This window comes from Neovison vison, chromosome 3 (genome assembly GCF_020171115.1).
Source record: "Neovison vison isolate M4711 chromosome 3, ASM_NN_V1, whole genome shotgun sequence".
NCBI classification, from domain to species: Eukaryota; Metazoa; Chordata; class Mammalia; order Carnivora; family Mustelidae; genus Neogale; species Neogale vison.
The window spans coordinates 222,457,942-222,475,877 of NC_058093.1; the positions used below are offsets into that span (position 1 = coordinate 222,457,942).

General features: G+C 39.0%; 1 protein-coding gene across 1 annotated transcript in view; it reads right to left on the minus strand.

Annotated features, from left to right (window-relative positions):
* GRK3 (G protein-coupled receptor kinase 3) overlaps positions 1–17,936 on the minus strand; it is a 123,723-nt gene that overhangs the window by 61,218 nt on the left and 44,569 nt on the right. Inside the window, exon 3 of the mRNA XM_044244040.1 lies at positions 5,091–5,164. Coding sequence (XP_044099975.1) covers positions 5,091–5,164 — 74 coding nt within the window. The remainder of the gene's footprint in view (positions 1–5,090; positions 5,165–17,936) is intronic.

Sequence of the window (17,936 nt, forward strand, 5' to 3'; positions counted from 1 at the left end):
CATCTGTTTCAACCTTGTAAAAATTATCTGTTAAAGATCTCTCTGTATTTGACAAGGAAACTTAGTACTTGCTGAAATTGGGAGAGGTGAGACTTTCACGAACAGAGAAAGAAACTTCTTTTGACAAATCAAGCTGTGATACTCATCCAGATTACAATTCGGACCGAAATAATAAAAGTCATTTCAGAGTGAGTAAGAGCCTTTTGGATTTGGCTTATTTTGTATACATGATGCTAGATGTACATCATATCTTGTCCATTATCACTGGAAATACATTAATATAATTTTAAAAGTATGGAAAATGTCAAGTTTACAAGGACATTAATAATCCAGAGAGAATATCCCTCCAATTTTCAAACTTGTACAAAGACTACTAGTATCAGTCCTAATTATGCTTGGCTTTCTTTGGACCATTTAAAATGCTTTAGAGGATGCCTGGGGAGCTCAGTGGGTTAAGCATCTCCCTTCAGCTCAGGGGTCCTGAGATCCCGGGGTCCTGAGATCCAGTCCCCCGTTGGGCTCGCAGCTTGATCAGAAAGCCTGCTTCTCCATCTCCCTCTGCCTTTCCTCACTGCTTGTGCTTGCTCTCCTCATGCTCTCTGTCTCTCTGTCTCTCTCTGTTTCTCTCTCTCTCTCTAATAAATAAATAAATAAATAATTCTTAAACTGCTTTAGGGTAAGGCTACATCATGCACATAATAGCATATGTCACTTCTTAAATATATTTTAAGCTAAAATATTTCCTAATTTCAGTTCTAATTTCTTCTTTGACCCATAAGTTACTTACAAGTATATTCATTTCCAAACAACTGTTTCTTAGTAAACTCTGTTATTAAATTTGAGTTTAATCCTATTGTGGTCAGAAAACACTCCAAACGATTTTGATCTTGAAATCGCAGGAACTTTCTTTAGGACCTGTTAAATATTTTCTTTTGATGTATCTTCCATGTGTACTTTAATGAAGGCAAATTCTATTTTTGCTGAGTGCAGCATTCTATATATGTCAATTAGGTCAAGTTTATTCATTGCTTGACTAAGATTTTCTGTATCCTTACTATTTTTTTTAAAGATTTTATTTATTTATTTGACACAGAGAGAGAGATCACAAGTAGGCAGAGAGGCAGGCAGAGGGAAAGGGGGAAGCAGGCTCCCTGCTGAAAAGAGAGCCCGATGTGGGGTTCAATCCCAGGACCCTGAGATATGACCTGAGCTGAAGGCAGAGGCTTTAACCCACTGAGCCACCCAGGTACCCCAATCCTTACTAATTTTTTGTCTGTCTGTTCTATAAACTCTTAAAGAGTGTGTGCTAATGTTTCCCACCAAGAATGCAGAGCTGTCTCGTTTTAGATCTGTCAATTTTGGCTTTATATATTTTGAAGTTACATTATTTGTAACATATAAGTTTAAGATTGTGATCCTGACCCCATTATCATTATTATCTCTACCTCCAAGTAGCATTTACCATCCACTTGGTCTGATACTGGTGTTGCTGTACCAGCTTTGCTTTGGTTGGTGTTCATCTCTGTATATCTTCCACCATCCTTCTGTTTGAAGTATGTCATTTGTAAGCAGTATATAATGGTGTCTTGGTGATTTATTCAGGCAGACAAACTCAGACTTTTACCAGGGAGTATGCAGTCCATTTACATTAAATGTCATTACTTATGTAGAAGGATTTATAGTTACCATCTTATTATTTTCAATTTGACTCATCTATTTTATGTCCTTTTATTCCTTTTTTAATTAATCTAATATTATTTTATTCCATTTTCCCTCTTTTAACTTGTTAGATATACACATTCAACCCTATTAAGAGTTGCCTTTACCAAAATCTATAAAGAACTTAGCAAACTCAACACCCAGAGAACAAATAATCCAATCAAGAAATGGAAAGAGGACATGAACAGACATTTCTGCAAAGAAGACATCCAGATGGCCAACAGACACATGAAAAAGTGCTCCATATCACTCGGCATCAGGGAAATACAAATCAAAACCACAATGAGATATCACCTCACACCAGTCAGAATGGCTAAAATTAGCAAGTCAGGAAATAACAGATGCTGGCGAGGATGCGGAGAAAGGGGAACCCTCCTACACTGTTGGTGGGAATGCAAGCTGGTACAACCACTCTGGAAAACAGCATGGAGGTTCCTCAAAATGTTGAAAATAGAACTGCCCTATGACCCAGCAATTGCACTACTGGGTATTTACCCTAAAGATACAAATGTAGTGATCCAAAGGGGCACATGCACCCAAATGTTTATAGCAGCAATGTCCACAATAGCCAAACTATGGAAAGAACCTAGATGTCCATCAACAGAGGAATGGATAAAGAAGATGTGGTATATATACACAATGGAATACTATGCAGCCATCAAAAGAAATGAAATCTTGCCATTTGCGACAACATGGATGGAACTAGAGCTTATCATGCTCAGCAAAATAAGTCAAGCGGAGAAAGACAACTATCATATGATCTCCCTGATATGAGGAAGTGGTGATGCAACATGGGGGCTTAAGTGGGTAGGAGAAGAATAAATGAAAAAAGATGGGATTGGGAGGGAGACAAACCATAAGTGACTCTTAATCTCACAAAACAAACTGAGGGTTGCTGGGGGGAGGGGGGTTGGGAGAAGGGGGGTGGGGTTATGGACTTTGGGGAGGGTATGTGCTTTGGTGAGTGCTGTGAAGTGTGTAAACCTGGCGATTCACAGAGACCTGTACCCCTGGGGATAAAAATATATGTTTATAATAAAATAAAAAATTTTTTAAAAAAAAAGAGTTGCCTTTAGAGATTACAATATGCATCCTTAACTGATTACAAATCAATGCAAATTATTACTTTTACTATCCAACTCCCCAATAACCCTAGGATCTTTAAAACACTTTAACTTCTTTAACCCCTTCTTACCTACTATCATACATTTTGGTTTTATATACATTTTAAAATCTAAAAACATTATTGTTTTGCATAGTCATTTATTTTTATTTTATGTACATATTACCCTTCATGATGACCTCATTCCTTCCTGCATTTCCATCTGGGATTATTTTCCTTCTGCCTAAAGTATCTCTTCTTAGTATTTGTTGTAATGCAGGTCCATGACTGACAAAATTCCTTCAGTTTTTCTCTGAAAACATCTTTATTTCACCTTCATTTTGAAGGAAATTTTTTCTGGGAATGGAATTCTAGATTGGCAGGGTTTGAGGTGTTGTTTGCTTGGTGTCGTGATTTAGATGGCAACTTTACTGTCTGGTTTGTCTCGCTGCTGCTGTTGTTTGTTTTAACCATTTCTTCTAAGATGTCATAGTCAGTCATATTATTTGTTGCTCCTTTAAAAGTAATGTGTCTTTTTCCACTCTCTCTTGTTGCTTTGAAGACTTTCTCTTTGTTGGTTTCTATGCTGTTATACTGAAGTCAAAGACAGTTTTCCTTCATAGCTATTCTACTTGGGATTTTCTAAGTTCCCTGAGTCTATAAGCAGCTCTCATCACTTTGTAAAATTCTTACTATTATCTCTTCAAATATTGTTTCTGCCCCATTCACTCTCTTCTTCTATATATTCCAATTCTACATATGTTAGACCTTTTAGCCACATTCCACATGTCCTCAATATCCTCATCTATTTCTTTCTTATAGACTTTCTTCTCCATGTTTCAGTGTGAAATTATCTACTGACCTGCCTACTTATTAATCCTGTCTTACGTTGTAACCAATCTGCTATTGATTCTAGCCCTTAGGTTCCAGTTTTAAATATTATACTTGATGTCCCAGATTATCCATTGGGTTCTTCATAATAAATTGGACTGAAATTCACTATTCCTCCATCGGTTTTGACTATCTTTTCCTCTATTGTCTTAAACATATTATTTATGGTTGGGGTTTTTTTTAATTATTTACAGTTATTTTTAAGTACTTGTCAGCGAACTTCAATATCTGAGCTACCTGTGAGTCTACTTCTATTACCTTATGAGATATGTGATCTTGTATCTTAGATGTCCACTATTTTTTTTCTGTATGCTAAACATTGTAGGATCTCTCTATATAACTTCCACCTGCAAAAAAAGGACAGAGGCCTCTCTTGTACTCTGCTACACGGGTGGAGAGAGAGCTCATCACCCAATATGGGATGGGACTGGGCTGGGTCTCCATTTTTGTAAGACTCAGTCTGCCTCTGGTTTGCCCTTGTTCCTAAGGCGTGGCTCTCCATGGAGTGCACTGAGAAGCCTTTTTCTGCACTAGACTCAGTTCTGCTTGCAGGAAGTTTTCAGAATAGCTCGTTGGCCTCCTTGACATAATTCTTGAGAGGGAGACTAATCACACATTTGGGGCTCCTCCAGTTTCATTTGTTTCTTACTCTAGACCCAGAAACCTCTTCTGGCTTTTCTGTCTCCCAAAAGCAGCCTCCTATCTGGGGCCAAACCTGGACTCTTGTCTGCTCACCACACCTGGAACTCAGTAGCTGCCCCAGGTGATAAGTAGCTACATATTTTTAGTGTCAATTGACCGCTCCCTAGGGTTTTCATCTCTTGCCTGTTCTGTTTTCAGATTCCTTCCACCACAGGTCCAGATTTCAAGACAGCAGCATGAGGCTGTGAGGCTTCCAAAAGTTCCCTGCCTATGTCTTTAGCTCCATTCCAAATGTCTTACTGGGGAAACCAGCTGTGTGCCTGAGACTCCCCTTTCCCACCACATCTCCAATTTGTCACTCTGGCCGTGTGTGACCAGAAAACGTTTATGGTTTCTCTTTCACTCAGTGGAGGCCCTCTGCCTCAGCTTATGTCTCCAGAATCAGCAAGCTTCTGCAGAAAATCAAATGGCTGCTGATTCTCAGTGCCTCTCCAAATGATAATCCCTCCTCCGGAGATTTAACCCAACTATTCCTCAGTGCTTCCAGAGCCCTTGAAAATATGATTTTTACAGACGTTGTCAGTCTCTAGTCCACTATAGATTATACCTTGTGCTACTAATTAGGGTCAATGAATTTCTACTTATTTGTAAGATACGCAGTAGTCTTGATATTTTCCAAAGTATAGTCTATATATGCTTTTACAATAAAAGCATCAGTAAAACAATAACTTCTTACCTCTTCATAAAACTTCACCTGAGGCACAGCTTCATTAATTTCATTCAAACAGAAATCTTTAAATAGCAAGAAACCTAAAGGAAAAGAATAAGAAATTTCAGGGTGGGCAATAAATTGAAATTTTACCCCACAGGGTGTTTTCAAAGTAGTATGTTTATATTTCAACCTCTTCCTCTCCTACCTTCAAAAATAATAATAAAGATTTGGGGGCACCTGGTTGGCTCAGTTAGTTAAGTGGCTAACTTGATTTTGACTCAGGTCATGACCTCAGGGTTGTGAGCTCGAGCCTCACCTTGGGCATAGAGTCCACTTAAGATTCTCTCTCTCCCTCTGCCCCTCCCCACTCCTCCTTCCCTCTCAAAAATTAACAGTAATAATAAAGATTTCAAAGGGGTAATTATACCCTAGAAGAAAATATTCCACATAAATTAAGAGTACCCTATACCTGGTTCCTTGCTTTGGGTTCCTTCCCTGCTGGCAATGCCCGCTCCCCACTTTTAAAAACTGCATGATAAGCAGTGCCAATGGTCACCACTGCTTAGAGCCACAGGTCACTACAGCAAACGGAAGAATAACCAAAGAAATAAGAGGTACGGGTAGTGGGGAAGTGTTGATAAGAGTCATCATAAAGCTAGTTAATACTATGCACACAGAAACAGGACAAAATCCCTCCCCCCATAAAAAAAGACAGAAGGACTTTCATTACCTTCCCAGGCTTTCCTCTTACCACTTACTACCTCGAAATACCAAACACCTTGTGCCAGAGCAGACTACCCACTCCCAGATTATTCTCTTCTCCTCTTTCACCCACCAGCACCTTACACCCGGAACACAGACTCCACTGCACAGTGCCTGGTACACGGAGGAGCCCGAGAGATGTTTGCAGAACAAATGCATGTTTACATAACCCTTCCAACATGGCTCTGTCAAAGACTTAGCACACTCCAACTAGTTACCTGATTTATAAGTCCCTCCTGCATTTGCAAACCAACTGCCTAGCTTAATGCCCAGCAAACAGTCAAACCTAAATGAATACATGAAGTTCACTGTGACAAGATGATACCAAACTGAGGGTAGAGATTATAGAAGGTCAAAAACAAATTTAAAAGCCAAAAAAAAAAAAAAAAGTCAAAACAGCAGTCAACTCTTGGTTTTAGCTCAGGTCGTGATCTCAAAGTCATGAGATCAACCCCAGCACAAGCACGTAGTGTACACTGCGGATCCTCTCTTCCTCTGCCTCTACCCTCCCTGCTCGTGCTCTCTCTATCTCAAATAAATAGATGAATCTTAAAACAAAAAAAGTCAAAAGAATGAAAGGACCGCTGGAAGAAACATAAGTCAAAGGAGGAACTGGAGGAAAGACTCAGCAACAAGTCTAAGAAGTAAGGAGAAGGTAGACTGGAATTCTCTAGGTAGGCCAGAGAGAGCCAAAAGAAGGAGCTTTGACAGGTTTTAACTGAAATTAGCCAAAGAAAACATGTAATTGAACCTGTCCACTACTACTCCATTAATTCCCCTCCATAGTTCCAGGAGGATGACCTTTGAAAATAGTAAATGTTCACTGAGAGGAACGCGAAGAAAGTATTAGGACTCCTTATTATTCGGCAAGGCCAGAATAACCAGGGTCGGGTGCGGACTGATGGCAGGGACATGGGCACTCTCATTTCATCTCCAGGAACTGAGGACAGACTGATGTATGAAGCAAGAAGAAAATTCAGGAAGCAGACAAATAGAGTTGATGCAAATTTCTACCTATTTGCACATCTGTATTTTCATTTTAAATAAGAGACATGGTTACCTTTTCATTCTCATGCATGTCAAAGTATGTGATTTCAAATTCCCCTTGTCATTTCTTCTTTGACTCATGAGTCACTCAGAAATATGCAGTTTGAGTTCCAGATATTTTGGGGTTTTCAGGTATTTTTCTGATATTGATTTCTGGTTATTTCTGCTGTGGTCAGAGAACATATTCAGTATGATTTCAATGCTTCCAAAATTTAACGCAATGGCTTTGGCCCCAAATTTGGTCCACCTAGGTAAATGCTTCATGGGCACTTGGGAGAAAAAGTATATATGGTACAATGTTCATTAAACAAAATACAAAAGCAATGAAGCTGAGTTGGTTGGTCTGACCGTTCAAGTCCCTCATCCAAATCCTTACTTAATGATTGTCTCCTTATTCTATCCATTACCAACAGAGGACTGTTGAAATCCCATCAGTAACTGTGGATTTGCTCATCTTTTTTCGGTTGTGTCACTTTTTGGTTGATATATTTCTTTTTCTATTTTGAGGAGAGATAACTAAAATGAGAATTTGAACTGAGGTTATTTTGACCATACAAGAGATGTTCTTGTGACATCTAAATGACAAATGAACTAATATGCCACATATGGACCGCTGCCTTTCGGCTAACTTGGATTCAAGGGGAAATGGCTCAACACGCCCACTGTGCTCTCTGGAATCAAGGCCTTAGGTTCTCCTCCAGCCTCTCAGACTGTTCTCTCCCAAGCTCCCTGTGCTGAGGCCACATGTCTGCATTCCAGTTCCTCTCTAATACCAAACCTGATCTGCTCTCAAGGTTATCAACTTGCTTTCCCCACTTCATAAAACATGCTCCCTAACCTTGTGGACCTGCAGAGCTCAGCTCAAACGCCACCCTACCCTTAGGCCTTCCGGCATTCTCATTCATGTTCTTTCTCTCTCTGAGACACACATGGACACGCTTTTATAGCACTTGTGACTAGCAAAAATTATCACACATATATGTTTGCTTGTTTCATTATTATATTGACCTCCCCCACAACAATGTAAACTGCATATGGGAAGGCCACAAAGGTCTTGTTCTCTATTACATATGCAGGACCGAGAACATGATACAGAGGGACTGCAGAAGGAGAAACAAGGGGAGGAGGAAGGAAGGGGACATGGGAGAGGAGGGACAAGTAAGGAAAAGGGAAGAGCGAGGAAGGTGGGAGGGGAGGAGGGGCAAAGAAGGAGGATGAGGGAGAGAGCATTGAATGAATGCACATCTAACTGCAAATGTTTCTACCTACTTCTTTAGTGCAATTTCCATTGTCAATGTGTGGGGTGAGCAGAAGAATGACTAACATACTGCAGGAAAAAAGCCCCATTACTTTCCTCATGTCTGCACACAAACTGAAGCCTTACTTTCTGTCTCAGCAGCTACTAAAATGGAACAGCAAGAAGAAAGGTGTTTTGCCTTTTGGATAAACTCTAGATCACTGTGTTTCAGGCTGAGAGCAATTTCCCTTCGATAGAATTAAATTACACACAAAAACCCCCAAATGAAGCATCTCTCAGATTAGAACAAAAGCTAAAGGGCAAAAATAAGTAAATAATTTGAATAACAGGTTCACTTCATCAATGGTTTTTCTGCAGATTTTAAAGAATAAAGAATAGCGATCCAACACCTGCCTTTACTAGATAACTGTGGAATGTGTTTACCCTTGTTTCTATATTTGGGCCACTGCAAACTGCCTGCATACTGATTAACTTTCGAGTATATATGACATCCAGAAAAAGTAAACTATCTCAATTTGTCGCCACAATACTTTGCAAAAATTAGGAGAAAGAATTGTACTGTAAAATACCAAGGAGAATTTTTTTTATAATACGCAAATATAACTTTTATACTGCATTTTATTAAATATCAATTAAGAATGTTTTAAAGTATCAAATATGAATTTCTATGAGAAATTCTGAACTGTTACTTCCTTAAAAATTTTCAAAGGAGAAAGAAAAATTATGAAAAAAAGTCTTGGGTGGCTGGGTGGCTCAGTGGGTTAAATGCCTCCAGCTCAGGTCATGATCCCAGGGTCTTGGGATCGGGCCCCATGTCTGGCTCCCTATTCAGCGTGGAATCTGCTTCTCTCTCTACCCTTCCCCCTGCTCATGCTCTCTCCCTATCTCACTCTCTCTCTCCCTCAAATAAATAAATTTTTAAAATCTTAAAAAAAAAAAGTCTTGCAAGAAATGGTATTTGTCCTAGGTTTTGCCAAGGAGACTCAAACACTGGGAAAGATAGTTTGTGTAATTGCTAGAAGTTTCTACCAATACTGACTGATTTGACTAGGCATTTCCCGAGTCTTTACTAAGAGCCACTGTGCTATACATTAGGGATATAGTGGTGCAGACAGAGTCTTTTTCCCATATGGGACTTACGAATTTGGTGTAAGGGACAGACAACAAAATAGTACACAAATAAAATAAGTGCAATTTATGTAAATGATATAAAGAAATTTCAAAAGTACTGAGATTGATGATAAAAAGAAGGAAATGCATGTTATACAAAATGACAATAAGACCTCCCTAGGCTGTGAGATGAACAAATTACAAAGCATTTCAGCTTAGAAAAGGCTAAAAAGTTTAATCTTACTCCTATTCAATAATATATTAGAGGTCTTAGCCAGTACATTAAGGCAAGAAAAGGAAATAAAAGCTACTCAAAATGGAAAGGAAGAATTAAATCTGATTCTATTCGGGGCACCTGGGTGGCTCAGTTGGTTAAGTGTCCAACTTGTGATTTTTGGTCATGAGATCAAGCCATATGTTGGGCTCCACACTCAGCAGGGAATCTGCCTGAGATTCTCTCCCTCTGCCCCTTTGCCCCTCCTGTCCCTCTCTAATAAATAAATACATCTTTTAAAAAAGTTTTTTAAACAAAGCTGATTCTATTCATAAATAAGCTGCTTATCCACATAGCAAATCCTATCTACAATGTTACTAGGATATGTAAGTGAATTTAGCAAGGCCCCAAGCTACAAGGCCACTAGATAAGAATTAATGACATTCTGATATACTCAAATCACACAATTTTAAAACAAGTCCATTCGCAATAACATCAAAGAACAAGCAATACTTAGGAATAAATAAATAAGAGATATGTGACTATTATGTTGAAAACTATAGAATATTACTGGTAGAAATTAAGGTAGACCTAAATAAACAAAAGACTTACTCAGTTTAATGATTGGAAGATTCAGTATTGCTGAGATGTATATTCTCCCAGAAGTGATCTTTAAATTCAATATATAATTCCATTATAATCTCTGTTGGCTTTTTTTTTTTTTAAGATTTTATTTATTTGATCACAAGTAGGCAGAGAGGCAGGCAGAGAGAGAAAGGGGGAAGCAGGCTCCCTGCTGAGCAGAGAGCCTGATGTGGGGCTCGATCCCAGGACCCTGGGATCATGACCTGAGCTGAAGGCAGAGGATGTAACCCATTGAGCCACCCAGGTGCCCCTCTGGAGTCTTTTTAAAGAAATTGACAAGCTTTGATTCTAAATGTGTATGGAAATGCAAGAAACCTAAAATACCCAAAACACCTTGAAAAAGAGGAAAGAAGTCCAAGGACTTATACTACCTGATTTCAAGATTCATTACACAGCCATGGTAATCAGCGTGGTATTGGCATAAGACTAAATCTGTGGAACAGAACTAAAGATCCAGAAAAACACCTTCACTTGGATGGTCAGCTTATTTTCAACAAAGGCACTAGAGCAATTTATTGGGAAAAGAAACTCTTCTCAATGAGTGGATTGGGAAAACTTATATCCTAATGAGGAGGGAAAAAAGGCAAACCTTACCTCTCTTCTTATAAATAATTAAATTGGGACTGATCATAGAATTAAAGGTAAAAGGCAAAATTATAAAACTTCTAGAAAATGTATAGAATATCTTCACAGAAAATACTTATGCAGAAGATTTCTTAGGCAGAACATGAAAAAAATAATAAATTAGACTTTATCAAGATTTAGCACTATGTTCATCAAAAGACACTTAAGAAAACAGACCAGACACAGACTGCAGATAAAATATTACAAAATCTAAATCTGAAAAAGGCCTTGCATTCAATTTATATATACTTTTTAATAAAGCCTCTTACAAATCAATTTTTAAAAGAAAACCACCATTAAAAAAAGTGTGTATAAATTTGAACACTTCATAAAGGAAGAGATAGGAGTGGCCAATAAGCACATGAAATGGACTTCATGTCATTGGTCACCATGCACATGTAAGTTAAATCACTTTGAGATACCACTGCACAACTATCTGAATAGCAGAGTTTAAAAAAGACTGACAATCGCCAAACTATGGAAAGAACCAAGATGCCCTTCAACGGATGAATGGATAAGGAAGATGTGGTCCATATACACTATGGAGTATTATGCCTCCATCAGAAAGGACGAATACCCAACTTTTGTAGCAACATGGACGGGACTGGAAGAGATTATGCTGAGTGAAATCAGTCAAGCAGAGAGAGTCAATTATCATATGGTTTCACTCATTTGTGGAGCATAACCAATAGCATGGAGGACAAGGGGCATTAGAGAGTAGTAGGGAATTTGGGTAAATTGGAAGGGGAGGTGAACCATGAGAGACTATGGACTCTGAAAAACAGTCTGAGGGGTTTGAAGTGGCGGGGGGGTGGGAGGTTGGGGTACCAGGTGGTGGGTATTATAGAGGGCACAGCTTGCATGGAGCACTGGGTGTGGTGAAAAAATAATGAATACTGTTTTTCTGAAAATAAATAAATTGGGAAAAAAAAAACAAAACAAAAAAAAGACTGACAATACTGCATGCTAGTAACCAGAACTCTCATTCACTGAGGAGCATATACAATGCCTTAGACTCCTCATGCCTCTGAGTCAACAGGCAAAGAAGGGAGTTGTTTGCTGGCGGGGGTGACTGATCCTGACTAGCCCAGGGGACACTGGACGCCTCCTGCACCATGGAGGGAAAGAAGAGTATGTTGTGGAATACAGGAGATCCCCTCTCTTAATATGACCATGCCCTGTCATTAATGTCAACGGAAAACTACAACAACACAATTCAGGCAGGACTGCTAATGGCTCAGACCCATCAGGAATGAAGGCTAAGTCACCAACACCAGTTACAATGTGTGATCAGTTACAGAAACAACGACTGTAACTGTAACTGTCATAAGTATTTCCTCTTTATTGCGTGTGTATGTGTGTATTAAACAAGTAATTTTGTTTTCTTCCTCCCCCCCCCATTATGCCCTTACCCAGTAACATAAGGTTTACTAACTTTATAGCACAGTAAATGTTGTTAACTCTACGTTGTGGCATTTACGATACAGGATACCAAGGAGAAGGGTGAACATTCCCTATCATTTCGCACCCTCCTCTAGGGAAAGGGTTAGCGCATTTTGGTTATATGCAGGTAGTCGTATCATCATTGGGTGGGGGGTATGATCTTATTACCTCTATTAGAGAATTAAATACAGTCTAAGGAGATGCATAGATGCCAAGTGACAAAAGATGGATGTGTGATGGCAATTTTTGTGTTAACTTAGGGTATTTGAGGATACAATTGACATCTAAATTGGTGACATCTAAACTGAGTAAGCAGACCGCTCTCCACAGTGTAGGTGGGCATCATTCAATGAGCTGAAGTCCTGACTAGGAAAGAAAGACCAGCCTCTGTGAGGAAGAAGAAATTCTCTCAACGGTCGGCCTCCGTACTTTATCTGCACATCCATTCTCCTGGGTCTTGGGCCGGCCAGCCCACTCTGTGGATTCGGACCTGCCAGTCTCTACAATCACAGGAACCAATTCCTTATCATTAATCTCTCTCCCTACACACACACACAAACACACACACACACACACACACACCCCTACCTATTGGTCCTGTTTCTCTGGAGAACTCCTGACTACCACAGATTTTGAGCATTCTATAGAATGTATACTCACTCAGGAAAATAGTCTGAATGTCTTGTATAAAGTCAAACACACCTGTAACACACAACTCGGCAACTCCACTATTAGAGTATTTACCCAGTGGTAACATATGGCTCCAAAAAGATGTGTACATGAATCTTCATAGCAGGTATATTCATAATTTATTTGAAATAATCCAAAGTCCATCAACAGAGGGATAAATAGTGATATTTTCACACAATGGGTTCCTAGTCAGCAATAAAACCCTGAAAGATACAGCAACATAAGTAAATGCCAGGCATTTTGCTTGTCCAAAGGCACCAGACACAAAAGAGCATATGCTCTGTAATTCTCTGTGTATGAAGCTCTAGAACAAGCAAAACTAATCTACAGTTAGAAAAAAGGAAGAAGGGGGGCATGAAATTGACTGGGAAGGGCATAAGGGAACTTTTAGGGGGGAAAATGTTCTGTAGCTTGATAGAGATGTGGGCTTGCGCATTTATCAAAATGAAATTGTGAACAGTAGTACAAAGAAATTTACTTTAAACAATATTAACTCTAGTGAGTAGGTCTGCATTTCCTAGCAACATGAGTTGGCAGCTCTGAAACTACTCATGGTGCATTCTAGGCTTATACAAATGAGCAACTACATTGAGCATAACAGGAGCCTTCTTGAAAAAAAGGTAAAATGGAGAAAAAAAACAGAAAGGATACTGTAGTAATGTATTAGAATGGGGTATCCATTTGAGCTCACTGTTTTTACCAGAAAGACAAACAGATGTACACACACACACACACACACACACACACCCTTGCTCTTTCACTGAGAAGACCTAGAGGCAATGAACACGTCTAGTGCCCGCGTTAGGGATTCTCAACACGATTTTCTATTAAAAGGAACTAGAGACCCTTGAAGAAAAGCTACTTGATTCTAGGGCAGGGGCAGTGAATACCAAGTTGAGCTCCAGACGTCTTATTTTCCTAGACAGTAAGACAGTAAGAAAGGCTCAAAGGATGATGGGGACATATCAACAGGACACAGGAACCAGCTTGAAGAGGCTCCCACTAGCAAAACTACACCAACTAGGATATCGAAACAAACAATATAGTAATGGATTCAACCACAGGCTAAACAAAGGATCCAAGGGCCCATACTGATAGACAGCCTGGGGTGGGGGGGATAGGAAAGAAAGAAAGGGAATAAGGAAGGGAGAAAGGGGAGGGAAGAGATGGGGAAGGAAGGAAGGAAGAGGAGGGAAGGAGGGAAGGAAAGCTCTTAGAGACAACTGCCAACTAAAAACTGTTGAAGGAATAATGGAGCTCGAAAGTCAATGGGTGCTAAAACAGAAGGTAATAAAAGTTTGATGAGAATACTCACATAGTCTCAAAAGCGATTTCCCATATATTACTTACTCCTTACAACAGGAAAGCCTGTAACTCCACAGTGGAGAACCCTTGCACACACCCACATTAGACAAGGGATCAAAACTGACCTCACCCAGCATCAGGATGGAAGAGTATCACACGCACTGCAGATAGCGTATATCATCAGAGGTCTTCCTGACAAAATGCATACTCCGAACCCAACTGCTATGGGACAGTAAACGAAGCAAAACAAAGGGCCATTTAACAAAACTGGCCTGTACCCTTTAAAAATATCAAAGTCAAGAAACCCAAAGAAGGCTAAGGAATTTGGCCAGATTAAAGGAGCCTGAACACGTAGTGACAACGAAATGCAAGCATGACGCACGACCCAATCTCAGACCAGGAAAAATCAGAGCCGAGATGGACATTCTGGGGGTAACTGTTAGACTCTGGATCTGGTCTGTGGATTAGACGAGAGTATTGCCCTGGTGTTCAGTTTCCTGATGGTGAACATCGTACTGTAGTTATCTAAGGGGATGAATGACCTCGTCCTCGACACACGCAGACTGAAATGCATAACGGTCAAGGTATGAGGTAAATTACTCCCGTGTAATTCAAAAAGAACCATAAAAGACAGAATGATAAGGCAAATGTAGCAGAATATATATCACAGTGAAGCCATTTAAGGGGTACATAAGAGTTCTTTGAACTATTCTTATGAGTTTATAAGTTTGAAGTTATAGCAAAATACAATACTTAAATGTAGGTAAAAATAGTTACAAGAAAAAAGGCAAATTCATAAAAATAACGACTGAAATTCTATACATTTATTGGAAAAGGAAGTTATGTTAAAGAAAAACAACTGAAATTTGGCCTTTTAACAATTAAAAGTTTTATGTGACTCATAATAGAAATTATTATTATAAACCTGGCTTTTCAAAGATTGATTCCTTTCATAATTAGCAATTTCCTGTCACCTAAAAGCTACAGGGTTCCTTGAAAAACACAATACAATGGGAAAGCTAATATAATTGAAACAGAGCAATGCTTATTATAAGCACGACTATCATTAAACTTAATTCAGAGAGAGGAGGGAAAAGGTGGTTTAATGTAGCAAATTAGAGCTCCATAGTCCAAGAGTTCTCTAAAATACTTTTCCCTAACGGTGTGAAGACTATCACCTCATGTACTGCATTTCTTTATGTCTTCAGAATAAACCACACTGTGCAGACAGGCATACCAACTCCCATGTTTCTGGAAATTTCCTTCAACCCTTTGAAGCACCTCAAAGCAATTTCCTTATAACTTGTCATCCAATATCACAACACATATCATGAGGTAGCCCCACCGACCACACTAGATTGTATACAAACCAGGACTGGAAGGGGAACACATCAGACCTCACAGCTTAACCTTCCATGTGAACAAATTAACGAACAGGTGCGGGGTCTCTAACAGAAGGGCTTTTACTCAGGTTTAAAAGAACAAGCCTTGGATTAGTTAATCTCCACATTTCTTCAACTCTGGGATTCTATTACTCTAGATAAAATGAAACTAATAACACTATAAAGGCATGAAATGAATGGTGAAGAACACATAAAGGTAACTAGTAACGACAAAGTCAAAGAGAAGAAGAAAAGTCAACAGAGCAAGCTGGCTAGTGGCTAGTTAGAAAAGCCCGTAAGAGCACCCGGACAGGAAAAGAAGTCAGTAATACGATGATCCAAGAACAAAAGTAGAATCAACCAAGGTCATGAACGCTTGCCAGAATTCTTCTGTGCAGAAAAACAAAAAGCCCTAACAATCAAATTATTTTTTAATGAATAAAGTTTAAAGTTTCAGAATTTAGTCAAGAGGCATTCAAATACAACATAAGAAATAAACTATTTAAAATACTGCCTAGAAATAATAATCTTTCCTGAGAGATAATGGAATCAAAAGAACCCTAAATTATAATTTGAGAATTCAACTAATTAAACAGATTTATTCATAAATTTACTGTATACCAACTATTGGTAGAATACTTCCACATACTAGCAACAAATAATGGGAGATTTACAATTACACACAATATAAATTTATGGTAACACTAAAAAACAATGTGTTGAGAAGGAATCTAAGTAAATATGTACAGATTTGTATGCTGAAAGTTATAAAATACTCATGAACAATATTGATGAGGATCCAAATAAAGGAGAGGAGATAGCATATTCATAGATCAGAAGACAATATTGTTGAGATGTTAACTTTCCCTATATCGATCTATAGATTCAATACAATCCCAGTCAAAACCCCAGTAGGCGTTTTTATAGGAATCAATAAACTGGTTCTAAAATTTGTATGAAAAAGAGAACAGGGGCGCCTGGGTGGCTCAGTTGGTTAAAGCCTCCGCCTTCAGCTCAGGTCATGATCCCAGAGTCCTAGGAGCCTCCTTCCCCCTCTCTCTCTGCCTACTGTGTCAAATAAGTAAATAAAATCTTAAAAAAAAAAAAAGAAAGAAAGAAAGAAAGAAAAAGAAAAAGGGAACAAAAACAGCAACAAAACCACCTGACTTTTTTTGAAAAAGAAGAATGAAGTGAGAGGGTTATGCTAGCTGATTTCCAGACTTCTTATAAAGCACAGTAATCAAGGCAGGGCATTGTTGGGAAAAAAAGACAAACACACAGGTCAGTGGATGAGAATGGAGCCCAGAAATAGAAGTGTACATGGTCAGCTGATTTCTGACCAAGGTGCACAAGCAATGCGAGGAAGAGACAAAAGGTCTTTAAACAAATAGTGCTGGAACTACTGAGTGTGTGCAGAAGTGCGTGACTGCTACAAAATTAATTCAAAATGGATCAGACACTTGGACAAAAGTCCAAAACCCATAAAATCTGTAGGAAAATAAACATACACAAAACAACCTTTGCAATCTTGGGTTAAGCATAGAGTACTATGATCTGACATGATTTATGAAAGAAAAAAACTGACAAACAAGATTTAACTGAAATTTACTACTTCTGCTCCTCCCAAGTCATGCTTACAAAAATGCAAAGCCAAGCCACAGATTCAGAGAAAATATGTCCAAAATATGTATCTGATAAAAAAACTTATAACCTAAGTGAATAAAGAATTCTCAAAATCCAATAATGAGAACACAAACAATGCGGTATTTTTTAAAAAACTGAAAAGATTTGCACACTTTACCGAAGAAGAGAAGCCCATGAAGAGATGTCCAACATCAGTAGTCAGTAGGAAAATGCAAATTAAGACCACAATAAGATATTGCTATATATATCAGAATAGCCAAAAAAAGGGATAAAAAAAAAAAAAAAACAGCACCAGTGCTGGTAAGGATATAAAGCATCTGGAACTCTCACGGACTGCCGGTCAGAAGAGAACAGGTACAACCTCCTTTGGAAAACATTCCTTTAATGTTAAACATGCATTTGCCATTCTACCCAACAATCCGCTCCTAGCTGTTTACCCAAGAGGAAAGAAGGATAAACGTCCTTATATTCACAAAAAACCTATCACAGATATTTACCCTAGAGACAATTCTCCCAAATTGGAGATAACCCACGTGTTCTCCAACTGGTGAATGGACGAACGGTGATGCAGCCACAGGCCAGGCTCCTCCTGCTCAGTGACACTTAAGAATCGGCTACGGATCCAGCACCACGAGTGCACCCCAAACGCGTCACTCCAAATGGACGTGTAGGACCCAAAAGCCTACAGCCTCCATGGCTGCACTGAGGTCATTCTGGGGAAGAGTAAGCACAGGAAGGACGAGAAC